General features: G+C 39.8%; 1 protein-coding gene across 2 annotated transcripts in view; it reads left to right on the plus strand.

The window, feature by feature from the left end:
• ahrra (aryl-hydrocarbon receptor repressor a) overlaps positions 1 to 4,175 on the plus strand; it is a 67,662-nt gene extending 63,487 nt beyond the window's left edge. For both annotated transcript variants that reach the window (XM_058623323.1, XM_058623315.1), the window contains exon 9: positions 1,843 to 4,175. In XM_058623323.1, coding sequence (XP_058479306.1) covers positions 1,843 to 2,974 — 1,132 coding nt within the window. In that variant the 3' untranslated portion in view covers positions 2,975 to 4,175. The remainder of the gene's footprint in view (positions 1 to 1,842) is intronic.
• The last annotated feature ends 8,740 nt before the right edge of the window (positions 4,176 to 12,915 follow it).

Genomic DNA, 12,915 nt, shown 5'->3' on the forward strand with positions numbered 1-12,915 from the left:
CACCTTGTTGTGGCCTGACAATGTGCCTGATGGAGGAGCTAGAAGTAAAGGTCAAGATCTTCCACTTTGAAAGGCCACAGCTGCTACATCATCAATTTACATTTTGCCAAAGCTTAACGTTATAACACACTTTGCCACCAGTGAGCCCAGAAATGCTATCATAATTCATACAGGATGACCTGTTTACATTGTATGTGTTGTATGCCTGGGGTCACACGGTGGAATAGTGGTTAGCACTGTTAACTTTATGATTTATGACCCAGAGTTTGCATGTTCTCCCCATGTGTGCGTTGGTTTTCTCCAGGTTCTCCGGTTTCCTTCCACAGTCCAAAAACATGCAGATTAGTTAATTCAAACATACATTAGACCCTTCTTCACCCATCAGGCTCTGACACCAAACCAAACCAGTGCTGGGCATCTTACCTGCAGCCAGTTAGGAGCATAAATGTCTTAGCTTAGACAAGGCCTTCTGTGCTTCATGCATCATTGTTAATGAAGCTGCAAGACCAAGAGTTGAGGTGTACTCTATGAGCAGAGGCCAAGCACCCCCTCTGCTGTTCATTCTTTTTCTTCATTATTCACGACAACGTGGATACAATTTGATTTATTTGTTATTATCTTAGGGAAATACCACTGACTTTTAAGTGGATGACAGATTGGTTCGTTAAAAAGGTCCTGGAAGGTAAAACTGAGGCTGCTATGTACACTAAACATCTTGTCCTTTCTATAATACACTTGCAAATGTTAAATGTGTCCATATATGATGCAGAAAAGACACAGATGACCAGATTATTTTACAACCCTCTCATTCCACCTGTGCAGGTTGAAAATAGGTGGAGCTATAGTTTGAATTTGTGATGTCACAGATAAGATGGGCAAGTGGAAGGAGGGATGTGTCTGTCCATTTCATCTGCAGTGCAAAAGGTCAGCTTACGACACACTGTGAAGGACAACCGCTGTTTATGCTCCACCCATGTGCAGAGGCTTTAAAGTAAAATAAGTTTAAAAAAAACTAATTAAAGTACTGTTTTTAATGATGGAATGTACAGCACTCTACTCTATAGTGATACAATCTGTGAATACTTAACAGGTAAAGTTTTATTATCAAAACAAAGGGTTGTAAAGTCACAAAAAAACACGATTTTGAAGTTTTAGAACAAAACCAATAGGAATGTCCTGCATTTTTTTCTGCCATTACAAAAGTCAAATCACTTCTCGTCTAGCAAGTTTAGGGGAACTGACACAAATAATTTTAATTTCACATGGGACAATATGTTTTAAATAATCATCATCTTTGTTTAAAAGTGCCATTTACAGCTTTTGCACTGAATTAAATAATAACACATCACCAGATCTGAATCACTGAGTCAGTGTAGTGTTATCATGACGTTTTTACTGCAACATGTCCAATTGCAGAAGATGCGAAAGTGTGCTTTAGAGGGTTTTTCTGCTGAACCTGGAGTTTTGACCATCATTGATCTTTGGATTCTGATGCTGACGATGTCTGTTCTCTGTTAAAGGATGAGACCCATCCCGGAAAAGTTGAGTCACTTTTGGAACAATTCTCTCCTAAACTTAACTGAACCAAACCTAGATATTTGTGCTTTGAGTCATTTGTCAATCAGTCGAAAAAATATTTTGTTTGTGGACGTTCCTGGGAGGATATGTGGGCGGTCCAACGATATTTTGAGACCACATGTTTGTGAATGCCGTCAAACAACACATAAATTTTACACAGAGTGATTTTTCCTCTGGTTCTGAGAATAATGATTTCATTCTCTTTTTTTCTGATCCCTCTCTCCTCCCCCACCCCTCTCCTCATGCCATTCCTCACCGTCATAGTGAGCGAGGAGAACACCTTCGCAGGCACTCCTTCAGTGGAGGAATGGGTGATATTGCAGACCCTCTCCTCCTCTCATGTCCCACTCCTGGCAGTACCCAGCGAGGTAACCACACTCCTTGGACCCCACTCTCCAAAGACAACCTCAAGTACCGCCCCGATGGTTACTACAACCAGGAAGAGCCCCTCAACTACTGCAAGTCCTCCATGGCTTCCCATAAAGGTCTCAGCCCAGGTCTAGGCACCAGCTGGCCTCTTCGTCCAAACTCAGGTCCACTCAGAGGAAACCAGGGTGTCGGCTATGTGCCCTCTAACCGCATGAACAAGGCTGGTCAGTATGGGAAGCCGTACCGCCTTTCCCCGAGTTGCCACAGCGGCAGAGGTGGCGAATTCTTTGTGTCTAAGCTCTACGGCAACATCCAGATTCCTGCTGACCCAGATGCTTACTGCGTGGACCTGGTGAAGAGCGAGAACGGCTACGGAGAATGCTACGATGGCCATATGATGCCCGAAATGCCTCCCATTAAAGTAGAACACGACTCAGACTCGGAAAATGGCTGCGATGCCTACGGGCGACCCTGGGTTTGCCGCGACCCAGAGGCCGTCGACCGTCGCTACGGCAACGGGATGTACGACCACAGCTCCAGCATGCAACTCAAATCGGAGGCAGATTATTACGATCCGCAGTATTCACCTTGTCAGCGGGGGAAAGCAGGCATCAGCCCGCCGTACAACAACGGCAACTATCAAAACTATGCCAATACCAGCGCACGTTTATTAAAGTGCGACAAAGATTTGGGAAACAACAATGACACCAACCAGTTTAGTCCTCAGACACTCTCTCACTCAGACTCTCTATGCAACAACCAATCCATCAACCTCATGGACTCACACGTCTACCCACAGGAGCCTCACAAGGCCTACATGCACCAAGACTACAACAAGCATGGGACTTACGAGTTCAAAGGCCATGGCCTCATCCACTCAATCAAGCGCGAGCCCATGGATTCCCCGCCATGGTCTGAAAGCGGCCATGAAATGAACCAGTCCATGATGGTTGGTCCGCGCAATGTTATGCCATGTGTGATGAGCGCAGGACACCACAAATCCACCCCTTACATTTATATGCCGTAAGAGTGAACGGCGCCTCATCCACACACACACTCACACACAAACAAACAAACAAACAAACAAACACAATCGTTGTGCATTATAGTACTTTGTATTATTAATGTTTTCCTACACATGCACCAGCATTACAAATGGACCTTGGTCTTTGATTATGAGGATTCCCAGGATGTCAAGTACCTCTTCAGTTTGATGAAGAGGTCACAAATAAGGCTCAGGTTCTTGTGTTAGTGAACTTGTGACAATCAGAAGTTGTTGTTTTTGTTTAAAAAAAAAAAGTAATAATTTATCCACTTTATAGATAGATGATTTTGTTTTTAAAGAATATGTTTTGTAGTTCCAAGCACGTTTGGATTTAGCGACAATGAGACAGTTTATGTCTAGAAACACCATTTCATTTTTGTTTTACATGTTTGGCTTTTGTGGGAGGAACAAATATTTTGTTGTTAAAAAAAAAAAAAAAAAAAAACCTGTTTCAGGACACAGGAGATGACTTATCACCTGTTACTGTTTATTAGAACTCACTTAGGAGTACGATATAATAACTTGCCCTGAAGATTTAGTGGAGCTGACTGGTGTTAGTGCTGTATTAACAATATAGCCTATTTCATTACGAGGCCAGTGATGTATGAAAAGAAGCTTCTATTACTAATCTCTGTTATCAGCATGAAAATCAGCATGAAAATGTGAACTTACTTGAAATCCACTTCAGTAAAAATTGGTCAATGTTACAAATTATTACAAGATAAGATTCTGCCACTCATACGTTCAAATGACCATTGAGTGTCTGCTGAAAAACAGTTTCCAATGCACGACAAAGCCAAATTTGTGTTTGTGTTCTTGATTTTACAGCATCTTAGCTTCCAGTGCTCACTCTTTCTTCACACCATCCATGAATAAGGAGAGTTTTGAAAATTGACCTTGCTTGCTGCAATGATATAAAGTACAGTGTATGCAATTTGTGGACCAAAACATGTTAAAGTACTGGTGAGGCCAAAGCTTTAAATAGTTTCACATTTGTTTGTTGAACTGGACACAATTTGATTGGACACATAATGGCAACAGGGGGCACAGTCAGTAAGTGGGCCACTAATGTTCTGTTGAGCAGGTAACTGCTCTGTACTTGCTCTGTGGTTCTGACCTTGTCTTGGAAGCACTAAAAGGAATAACATAATTAAATTCAGTGTGCGCAATAAAAAAAAAAGAATTATGACTTCAATGGATAGACTAATTTAACAGTCAGGTGAATTTTACATTTAACAGCATCCATTCAACATGAAAAGAGACAACAATTCATTTTAAATCACACTTGAATTTGCCTTTAAAGCAACACTATGTAACTTTTGCTGGACGTACAAATGCTGCAGCAAAAAACTATGAAAGTAGATTTTTTTTTGACAAAACTTCCAGTGGTGGGACATTTTTTCCATTATTTGTATTACTGTTTATGCTTTGGTTTTGGTTTCAGTCATATCCATGATATGCATGGGAGGATGACAACCACTTCCACTGCACAACGAAGTACAACAAGATAATTCTACAGGAAATTGGTTAATGACATCTTTTAAGTAATTTCTGTTGCTTGAAAAGTGTTGAACGATAGGCTAAAGGTTTTTTTAAGTGACCTCACTTCAGAATTGAAATTCTGTGAATTGAAAATTTGTGTTGGTGACTATCATTAAGATACACAATATTTAACATCACAATTATGCTGAGCTGTTTTTTTTTAAGGTTTCACAGTGTTGCTTTAACTGAACCTAGATCTTTAAAAACAAACAAACAGGTTTGTGGCACAAGTGTTTGACTGAATTGAAGGAAGAGTCTGTTTTTAAAAAGGTTCATTTTCTTTTACATGCGCACAGTACTTCATTTTTAAATCAAAATCAGGTTGAATGTAAAAAATTTAATTAATTTATGTCATTTTATTTCAAAGTTGAAATTGTACATTATGGAGCTGTGTTTCTTTTCCGTACAGCCTTTTTCACTGCAGATGTGACACTTTTCCTTTAAAAAAAAAAATAAAAAAGATAAACACAGACGTTGTATTCACAATCAGTGTTTTTGCACAAATTAATGAAAAGCACCAAATTGATTTAGCGTCAGAGTCTTGGTTCTGTGACGCTACTGTAGTGGTTTTCTAAATTGCACTACTGGGAGTCATTAGGTTGAAGTTTACCCTACTCAGACAAGTTTTTTTTTTTTTTTTTTAATGCACAGCTGTACAGGGTGTCACTGATTTAAATGTGTCTTTTTCTCTTTGTGTGTGTTCATTTCAATAAATGTTTGACAACTCGTATTTATTGTAAGAGGCAGATGTGCATAATTTAAAGTTTTGAAGGCTTTTCTGATTCACTAAGGTAATTGAATATGGCTTTTTTTTCTTCCTGCAGTCTTTTTGATGTTTATAAGACTGTCATACTTGTCTCATGGAGGCAGTAGCTGCAAGGTAGCAAACAGTGTACATATGCAGTGTCTTCCAGTGTTTCTATATGTGTTTTTGCAAATGGGACTTATCTATTAAAAGACGTTTCTTTATATGGAAAATACAGATGAAGTGTTGTTCTTTCACATCAGTGAAGCATATGATGGCACTCTCTCTACTATTATAAAAACATATTGTGTCAGTTTTCTCTGTTTCAACAGGGACCCTCTTTTTGGGGTCCAAACGAAATGAAATGCCCAAACTAAATAGAGTATATCTTTGCAATTACAAGCTCTATGTGAATTATCTTGGTATCAAAATAAAGATAACACTTGTGAGATTCTACCAGAAGTGTAAGTTTCACTGTAGATACCACCATGCCAGAGTAAATGCAGATGGGACCCACAATAAATTAAGGATTTTTTCCCTCGCCCAAAGAAATATTGCATTTTAAAATAAATATCACCTTTAAAAAATGTGCATTTGGAGCTTAAAAACTCATGGAATAATACACAATAGCTGTGCAAAGTCTGATGATGCTGAAGTGAAGTAGAGTGAAATTAAAGAGGTTTTAGTGAAGAGATGCCTCGGCGACTCTAGTTTGGCACTATCTATGCCATTTAAGATTACTATAGGTAAAAAATTATTATACCCATTTAATTTTATTTACATGTCACTATTGGTCTAATAAAAACTTGTTTTGAATTAATAAAAATAAAAAAAGTATATTTATTTGGGGCATTTTTCTCTGGAGCGTCAGAGAGAGCTCTGAGCCTCAGCCTGTTCAAGGCCATAGCTCCAGCTAGCATTGGCCAATCTGGGTGATTGACAGCTCGTTTTAATCCTCTTAACCAATAGAATCAGGCTGCGGTGTCCGAATGCACGTCAGAAGGACACAAATGCGTATGACGTAGTTTGACGGACATTCGCCCTTCTCCAATCAAAACAAGCTAATGGCCGTCTGGAATGACCAATCAGACCAGGAACAGGCCGCAAAGCATGCTGGGAAGTCTAGTTCTACGTTAGAAGCGGTTTTGTTGCGGTGAAAACAGCTTGTTTTGCCCAACAACAAAGGTAAGACAACATTTCTGATTGTATTTCTTGTAATTTCTTGCTGTGAAGTCTCTACAATCGAGCAGACATGTTTTTTATTCAACATGAGGGCACTGCTGCTTTTAAATGTTGATCCCGTCATGGTGTTTTTGGCTTGTGTTGGTTAGATAACTTGGCGTTTAGTCTGGTAAACATGCCTTGGGCCCGTACCGGGGGCAGAGGAAGTTAAGCTTCTGTTTCAAAACAACCGCACACGCTAGTATGTTTACATGAAATTAAAATAATTATTGTCATAGTCTAAACTTACGTGTATAATACATGTTGGTCTGACTAAAATTTTGTACTAAATTTCCCAAAGTCGGACTATCATACACAGATAATGTGGATAAAACTGAGCTGCTACTGCATGAATGTTTTTGTCGGACTAGCGTCAAGCTAGCTTGAGGCCTCTGCACCTGTGCGACAGTTTCCTACCCCCTCCATGAACCCAGAAATAATAGATGAAGCTGGTACATGAAAGAATGAGACAATAGCAACAAAAAACATGCAACATTCAGGACAGTATTTCATACTCATAAAATGTCATATTTTAAAGTCCGTTAATAAACAGTGCTCGACATGCTAGCCACTAGCCATTAGCTAAACCAGAAATTGCCTAATAAGCTGAAACGGTGCATTGCCACCGAGCAGACCCACTAAAATGGATTTTCCTTAGTGCTTGTAGCAGTACAAGGAGTGGAGTCAAGCCATAACCTTAGCTCGAGTGCATGGAAATGTAACTGGCTTGATTGTTGGTTCACACTATTGGCACTTTTCTACTAGCTTGGCTCGGCTCGACTCTACTCAGGTTTTGTTTTTTTTTCTTTTCCATTAGGAATAGTAATACTATGGTATCTGGTGCTTCTTTTAAAAAGATTTTTGCTCTGGCAAAGCCAGCTGAGCCGATAATAAAATGTGACATTGACGTCAACTGCCAGCCACTGATTGGCAGAGTGTCGTCACCTGCTCTGTTTCCGATTCACATGCATGCATTTGAGCGTTTATCTGCAACCTGCATCAGTAGCAAAGAAGCCACCCTGCATTTTACATTGCATAATAATAGTAGCCTATAGAGTTTTGTACACAACCTCATCCTTGCTGGTTTGGAGGTGGTCACTCTAATGTGTGTGTCTGTATGTGTGTTTGTGTGTGTTATTTATTAAATAATCATGCCAAGGCCATTTTTTGGTCCCAGTCTAGCCCTGCTTCCAGTCTTATTTCATTCAGTGACTGTGCCAGACGGAGTCTGTGCTCCAGTCATGCAGGAAGTACTGAACTAATCTTTTTAATTAACCGATTCTAATGATTCAGTACACCCGAATAGAACTGCTTTGCTCGTCACAAGTTGAGGAGGTACTATTGTAAAGGAAAACAACATGCCTGATACCAAACCAAGTAGAGTAGAGCCAAGAAGAGCTGAATAGTGCTAGAACTGTAGAAGCACCATAAGTAGTAACATGGCTGCACAAGGTGGTGGCCTTCATATGAGGCAAGGCCTTTGCTTAAAGTGCACAGAAAAGGCTTCAGTAAAAACTACAAAAACCAAAACATATTTATTTTGAGGAGGCAATTAAACACTTATATACATATATACTTATGACAGGACCTTTAAATGTGTAATAAATATAGAAGCATACAGCGGCATGCAAAAACCACATGATCAGATGAAACAGAGATCAAACCAACTCATGTAAAGAAAATACAAGATGATTTTAGTAACCTAATGGCTTCCCACTCTCATCATGTGAAAAAATTATTTTGATCACTCAACATCCTTGTCTCTTAAGCAGCGTTTAAATTTTTTACATATCTCAAATGTGGTCTCATCCTTCAGATTTGTGTCTCTATTAATAATTAATATTCAGCAGAACAGGATCCAGAGTATCTCTAGCCACATTGCCTGTATGATTAATGTGCTGTAAAGTTGGCGTGACAGCGCCTTCACACGATCTGGGAAACTTAACACGTCGTCTCTCACCGCTGTCTGGGACCAGGGCTCGAGGCCGGGGGAACGCGGGCACCCACAGAGACGCAGAGGCAGCGGGCAGAGAGAAGAAAGAGATGTAACCCTAAAAGCTGTGGTCAAATCCTCATCCTTGGGATTCCCTGGGGAGCTGGATTTCTATCTCGTCTTTGAAAAAGATGCTGAACGCTCACTGCGTTATTTATACACTCTTCCTCCCTTTGAACTGTTTAGCAAATTCAACATTTTCACAGAGTATTACGATATAATACAACAGCTGCGTTGTAGCAGATTAAAATCTCTGTCACAATGCAACTTTTACTGTACAGATTATATATGTGTTAACTACAAGTATGAAAAGCCATTTTGTACATGCAACTTATTTCAAAATACATCTGCTGAAACGAAACCTCAAACAATGGACATTTTTAGCTATTATGACTATTGTGTTTGTATCTGTTGAATAATAGAGATTGTAAGTGCTCCTGGACAAATCCTTAAATTGGTAGTGTTAAAATCTAAGCATGTATTGTGATCATTTAGAACCAGTGAATGTAGTTACTGATTGGGAACATAGTATTTTTTGCAGTCATTTGTCCCGAGAGTCTTTGTGTGTGTGTGGTTAATTGATTTTGACATTTATTGGTTCATATCTTTGGGTTTTACCCTCAGGACTGCAACTGCAGGAGGAAGCAGCCTCTTTATTTGAGCTTTTTTTTGAGATCATTGGTTTTCAACATTGTTAAATAGCCATTTTCATGTCAGTGCTGATGTTCTGTACACACAGTTGAAGCACACCTCAGGTGTACATAAGAACAACCATTCATCTTCCCTTGATATTGTTGTTTTTGAGAAAAAAAGGGCAAATAAAGAGGCTGCTTCCTCCTGCAGTTTGCAGTCCTGAGGGATTTGTGTTGGGAAAGAACCTAAAACAAATGTACTGTTTGTGACCTTCACAGGAAGTTTGCACACAACACTGCAGGGCTATTTGCCCCAGGGTAACAGCAACAGCCACTGTCAGCCTATTCAAACAGTAGCAGTCCTTCAAAACAATTACTCTGAGTCTTAGGGGGAACTTCTGTTATTTAAAGCCCTAAATGTGCAGTATCTTAGCTATTCGTAGGACTGCACTTTTCTACTCTTCTCAGATGTTCTTCCTGGAATCTGTTGGAGCCACTTTCCCAGTTTCAACCAGATTTACATGCACACAATATCCCAGTTATTGATTGGTTAATATGCCATTATTCCAGTAATGAGAAACCCAAATAAGATAGCTGGGGTGTACCAGTATTCATTGGCATATTCAGACATGGATACACCTTTCCCCCGAGAATTACCGGGACATGCCCTTTTTCTGCACCATGGGCAAAAAAACGAGAATATGTAGTTTTTTCTTAAACTTAATGGAAGAGATGCACACCATGAGACACCTTAATGGAAGAAAACATTTCAATAGCAATATATTCAAAGCATGTTCTGGTGGGGCTTTGGCTAAAGCAATGTCAGAGTGATGTTTCCATGAAGCACTGTCTTTAGGCATGTAAGAAAATTGTTTACAATAGGACTTGTTATTTTAAAATGGCTAAAAGCAGGGCACACACAGAGGATAAAAACAGCTGCATATTCACTTAAAAATAGAATTAAGGCCTGCATTATTTTTTAGAGCGGCAATCCTGCACATGAATTTGTAGATTGTTACCTTACCTCTTACCTCTCCTGCGATCTTTTATTGATCCAGCTCTTTAAAGCTGGTTAAAGTTGTCTTAAAGTTGAATGAAACCCCTATAAGTGTTGCTTTTTTATTGGACAGGGTTTTTGCAAGAAAATGGTGAATTGATTAAAAAATTGTGCAAAAGGTGAATACTGGACTGTGAGTCAAAATAGAGGAATACAGCCTGAATTAAATTGAATGTTCCCTTTGCACAGCATGTTGTCACATTTTAGCAGGAAAAGCACAGGTGTTACTGAACACATTAGCAATGTTCAGAATATGTAGGTCAGAACGGAATCTGCGTGCACCATGAAACTGAGGAAATCTAAATGGATCTCAGGCATCATTCATTTGAACATTTACACCTGTGATTTTCATACAGTGCCCTGTCTAAATGTCTCCTGTGCAAAGGGCCCATTGTTGCTCCATTATTGTCCATGGAGTACTTTGCCTTTGTCTCACTGAAGTCTCATGACTGATGACATGGACTTTAAATGTTTAATATTCGTCAGCATGCATGCAACTTCCATCACGCCATCTGTATGACACTTGTTCTGCATGGGGAGAGGGGAAAGGGCATCAATGACAAAGAAAGGAAGAACGCGATAAGGGAGGTGGAGAACTTAAACCTAGAGGTGAGAAAAGAGAAGTTAGCACAGGGAGAGGGTGAAAACAATGAAAGGAGAACTTCCAATCAAGAGGGAGGAGGGAGTGCTTGGGGCAAGCGTAGGGTAAGCAAAGTGTTTGATGCTTGTTGACAGCTGTATCTCTGTGTGTGTGTGTGTGTGTGTGTGTGTGTGTGTGCAAACCAAGACCTATAATCCTATACCATGCAAGGTTGCGTGACTGTTCATACCCCACTCTTTGCTGCTCCGCACACCATTTGCCCTAATTGGTCACACCGACTCTCTGTGTCACGCACACACAAACAAACGCACGCACATATATATGCTAATACACACTCATACAGGCAGATGCACGACTGCGTACATAGACACAACAATGTCCACATCTCCTCTCCCTATATCCACAGTGACAATGAGGAGAATCCTTGAGGGTATATCGCAGACACGCATGTGTGTACACATATGTATGCACATTATCATGCACATATACACACACCCTACTAAGCATATGGAAGACAGTCACGCAACCCTCCGCCCATCACCCCCACAAACTTGCCACTTCCGACTATAAACAATAAACAGACCACATTACCTCTTTGTCTGAGGTCGTCTCTGTCAGATGAACCTGCCCCATGCTTCAAAAAACATATATTCATTTGAAATGATGCTGTGAAACATTAGTTATAGTAAAGTGAGCGACATTAAGTCATTTAAATTGACCAAACTGCTGATGTCTATGGCTGTTTGAGCTACTTTCATCCATTTCCACTTTTTAAGCAAATGCATTGGCCAAATATTCAGGGATCAAGAATGTGGTACATTTTCAAACTGAATGGGAGTTTCGATGAAGTTGGATGGAAATCAATGCTTTTGGGCAGTGTTTCCCACTGAGGGCCCTCGTTTTAAAGATAGACAGAACAAGTCCTGATATAAGCAAGCTATAAGAGCAAGTCTATAACATTTCTGGCTTTCTTTTTTTTTTTTAAACAATTCTGTAACACCTAGTGTCATTTTGAATAAGTAAACCACTTGTTTCCATAAGAAATGTGTTTGGTAAGTGCATGCATTTGACATAAAACATAAATACTCCATGGAATGACTGATTTACGGGTTTTCAGAGTGCGCAGTGGGCCTCTTTTAAAGGGACTCCAAATGTACTGTACATGATCATGTAGAACATGATCGCCCCAAAGCCTCAGGACATGATCTTTTTATGTGTTTAGCAGAGTCTGACAGTGAAATATGTTAAACTGTGATACAGTGTGATTTATTGTGAAGTGCCTCTGTGATCAAATTACATAATCAGAATCATATCCAGAGATTTTGTGAAACTAAAATGGTTAATTATTGTGTAAGGGTGGCACCTTTTGTTTTTTGTTATCAACTTTTCAAATCCCTTAACTCAATTAAAAGCAATAGCAGAAGCATTAAAAAAAAATTCTCAAGCCTAGGGATGCAAAAAAATTATCTGCTGAATTTGCTGCTCAGTGTGAAATTGTTTATATACTTTATGAATCCAGGGGCAACTAGCTAGATGAAAGGTTACCGAGTCCAACCTGGTGACTCATTAAGTAGAAGTGCACACAACAGCTGATGGTGAGTCATGCAACACACACACACACACACACACACACTGGTGCAACATAAAAGAAGGTAAACTTCTTCACATAGATAACCAGAGAGCTGCACAAAAATGTCCCCAGAAAGCCACTGATTTAAACTACCACTACTTTATAGTAGCTCAAGTTCTCTCACACAGAGACACCATTATCAGTACTACACACTTCCACTCTCACTCCCATGGGGCAGGCAAGCCAGCATGTTCAGAAGCTACAGGAATAAAGTTAATGCTCCAATAAATTTCATGTGAGATTAGGGGGAAGAGTGTACAGTGAGATTATGGAGCCACTGCCAGCACTGTTGGGTTTGGGTTGTGTTCATGCTCTAGTTGACTGATTAATCTGAGAAGGTTACACAAGGATAGATGCTCAGGGCACAGGCTCTTTTCTTCTTGGAAAATGCTACCACCTACTGGTTACAAATGCACACTGCCGCTGAAGAAGACCAGCACTGTCAGGAGTACTGATGCATACTGTAAATAATGTCCTAATCTGTAATCCTAGTCTGGTTTCA

This window comes from Solea solea, chromosome 1 (genome assembly GCF_958295425.1).
Source record: "Solea solea chromosome 1, fSolSol10.1, whole genome shotgun sequence".
Classification (NCBI taxonomy): domain Eukaryota; kingdom Metazoa; phylum Chordata; class Actinopteri; order Pleuronectiformes; family Soleidae; genus Solea; species Solea solea.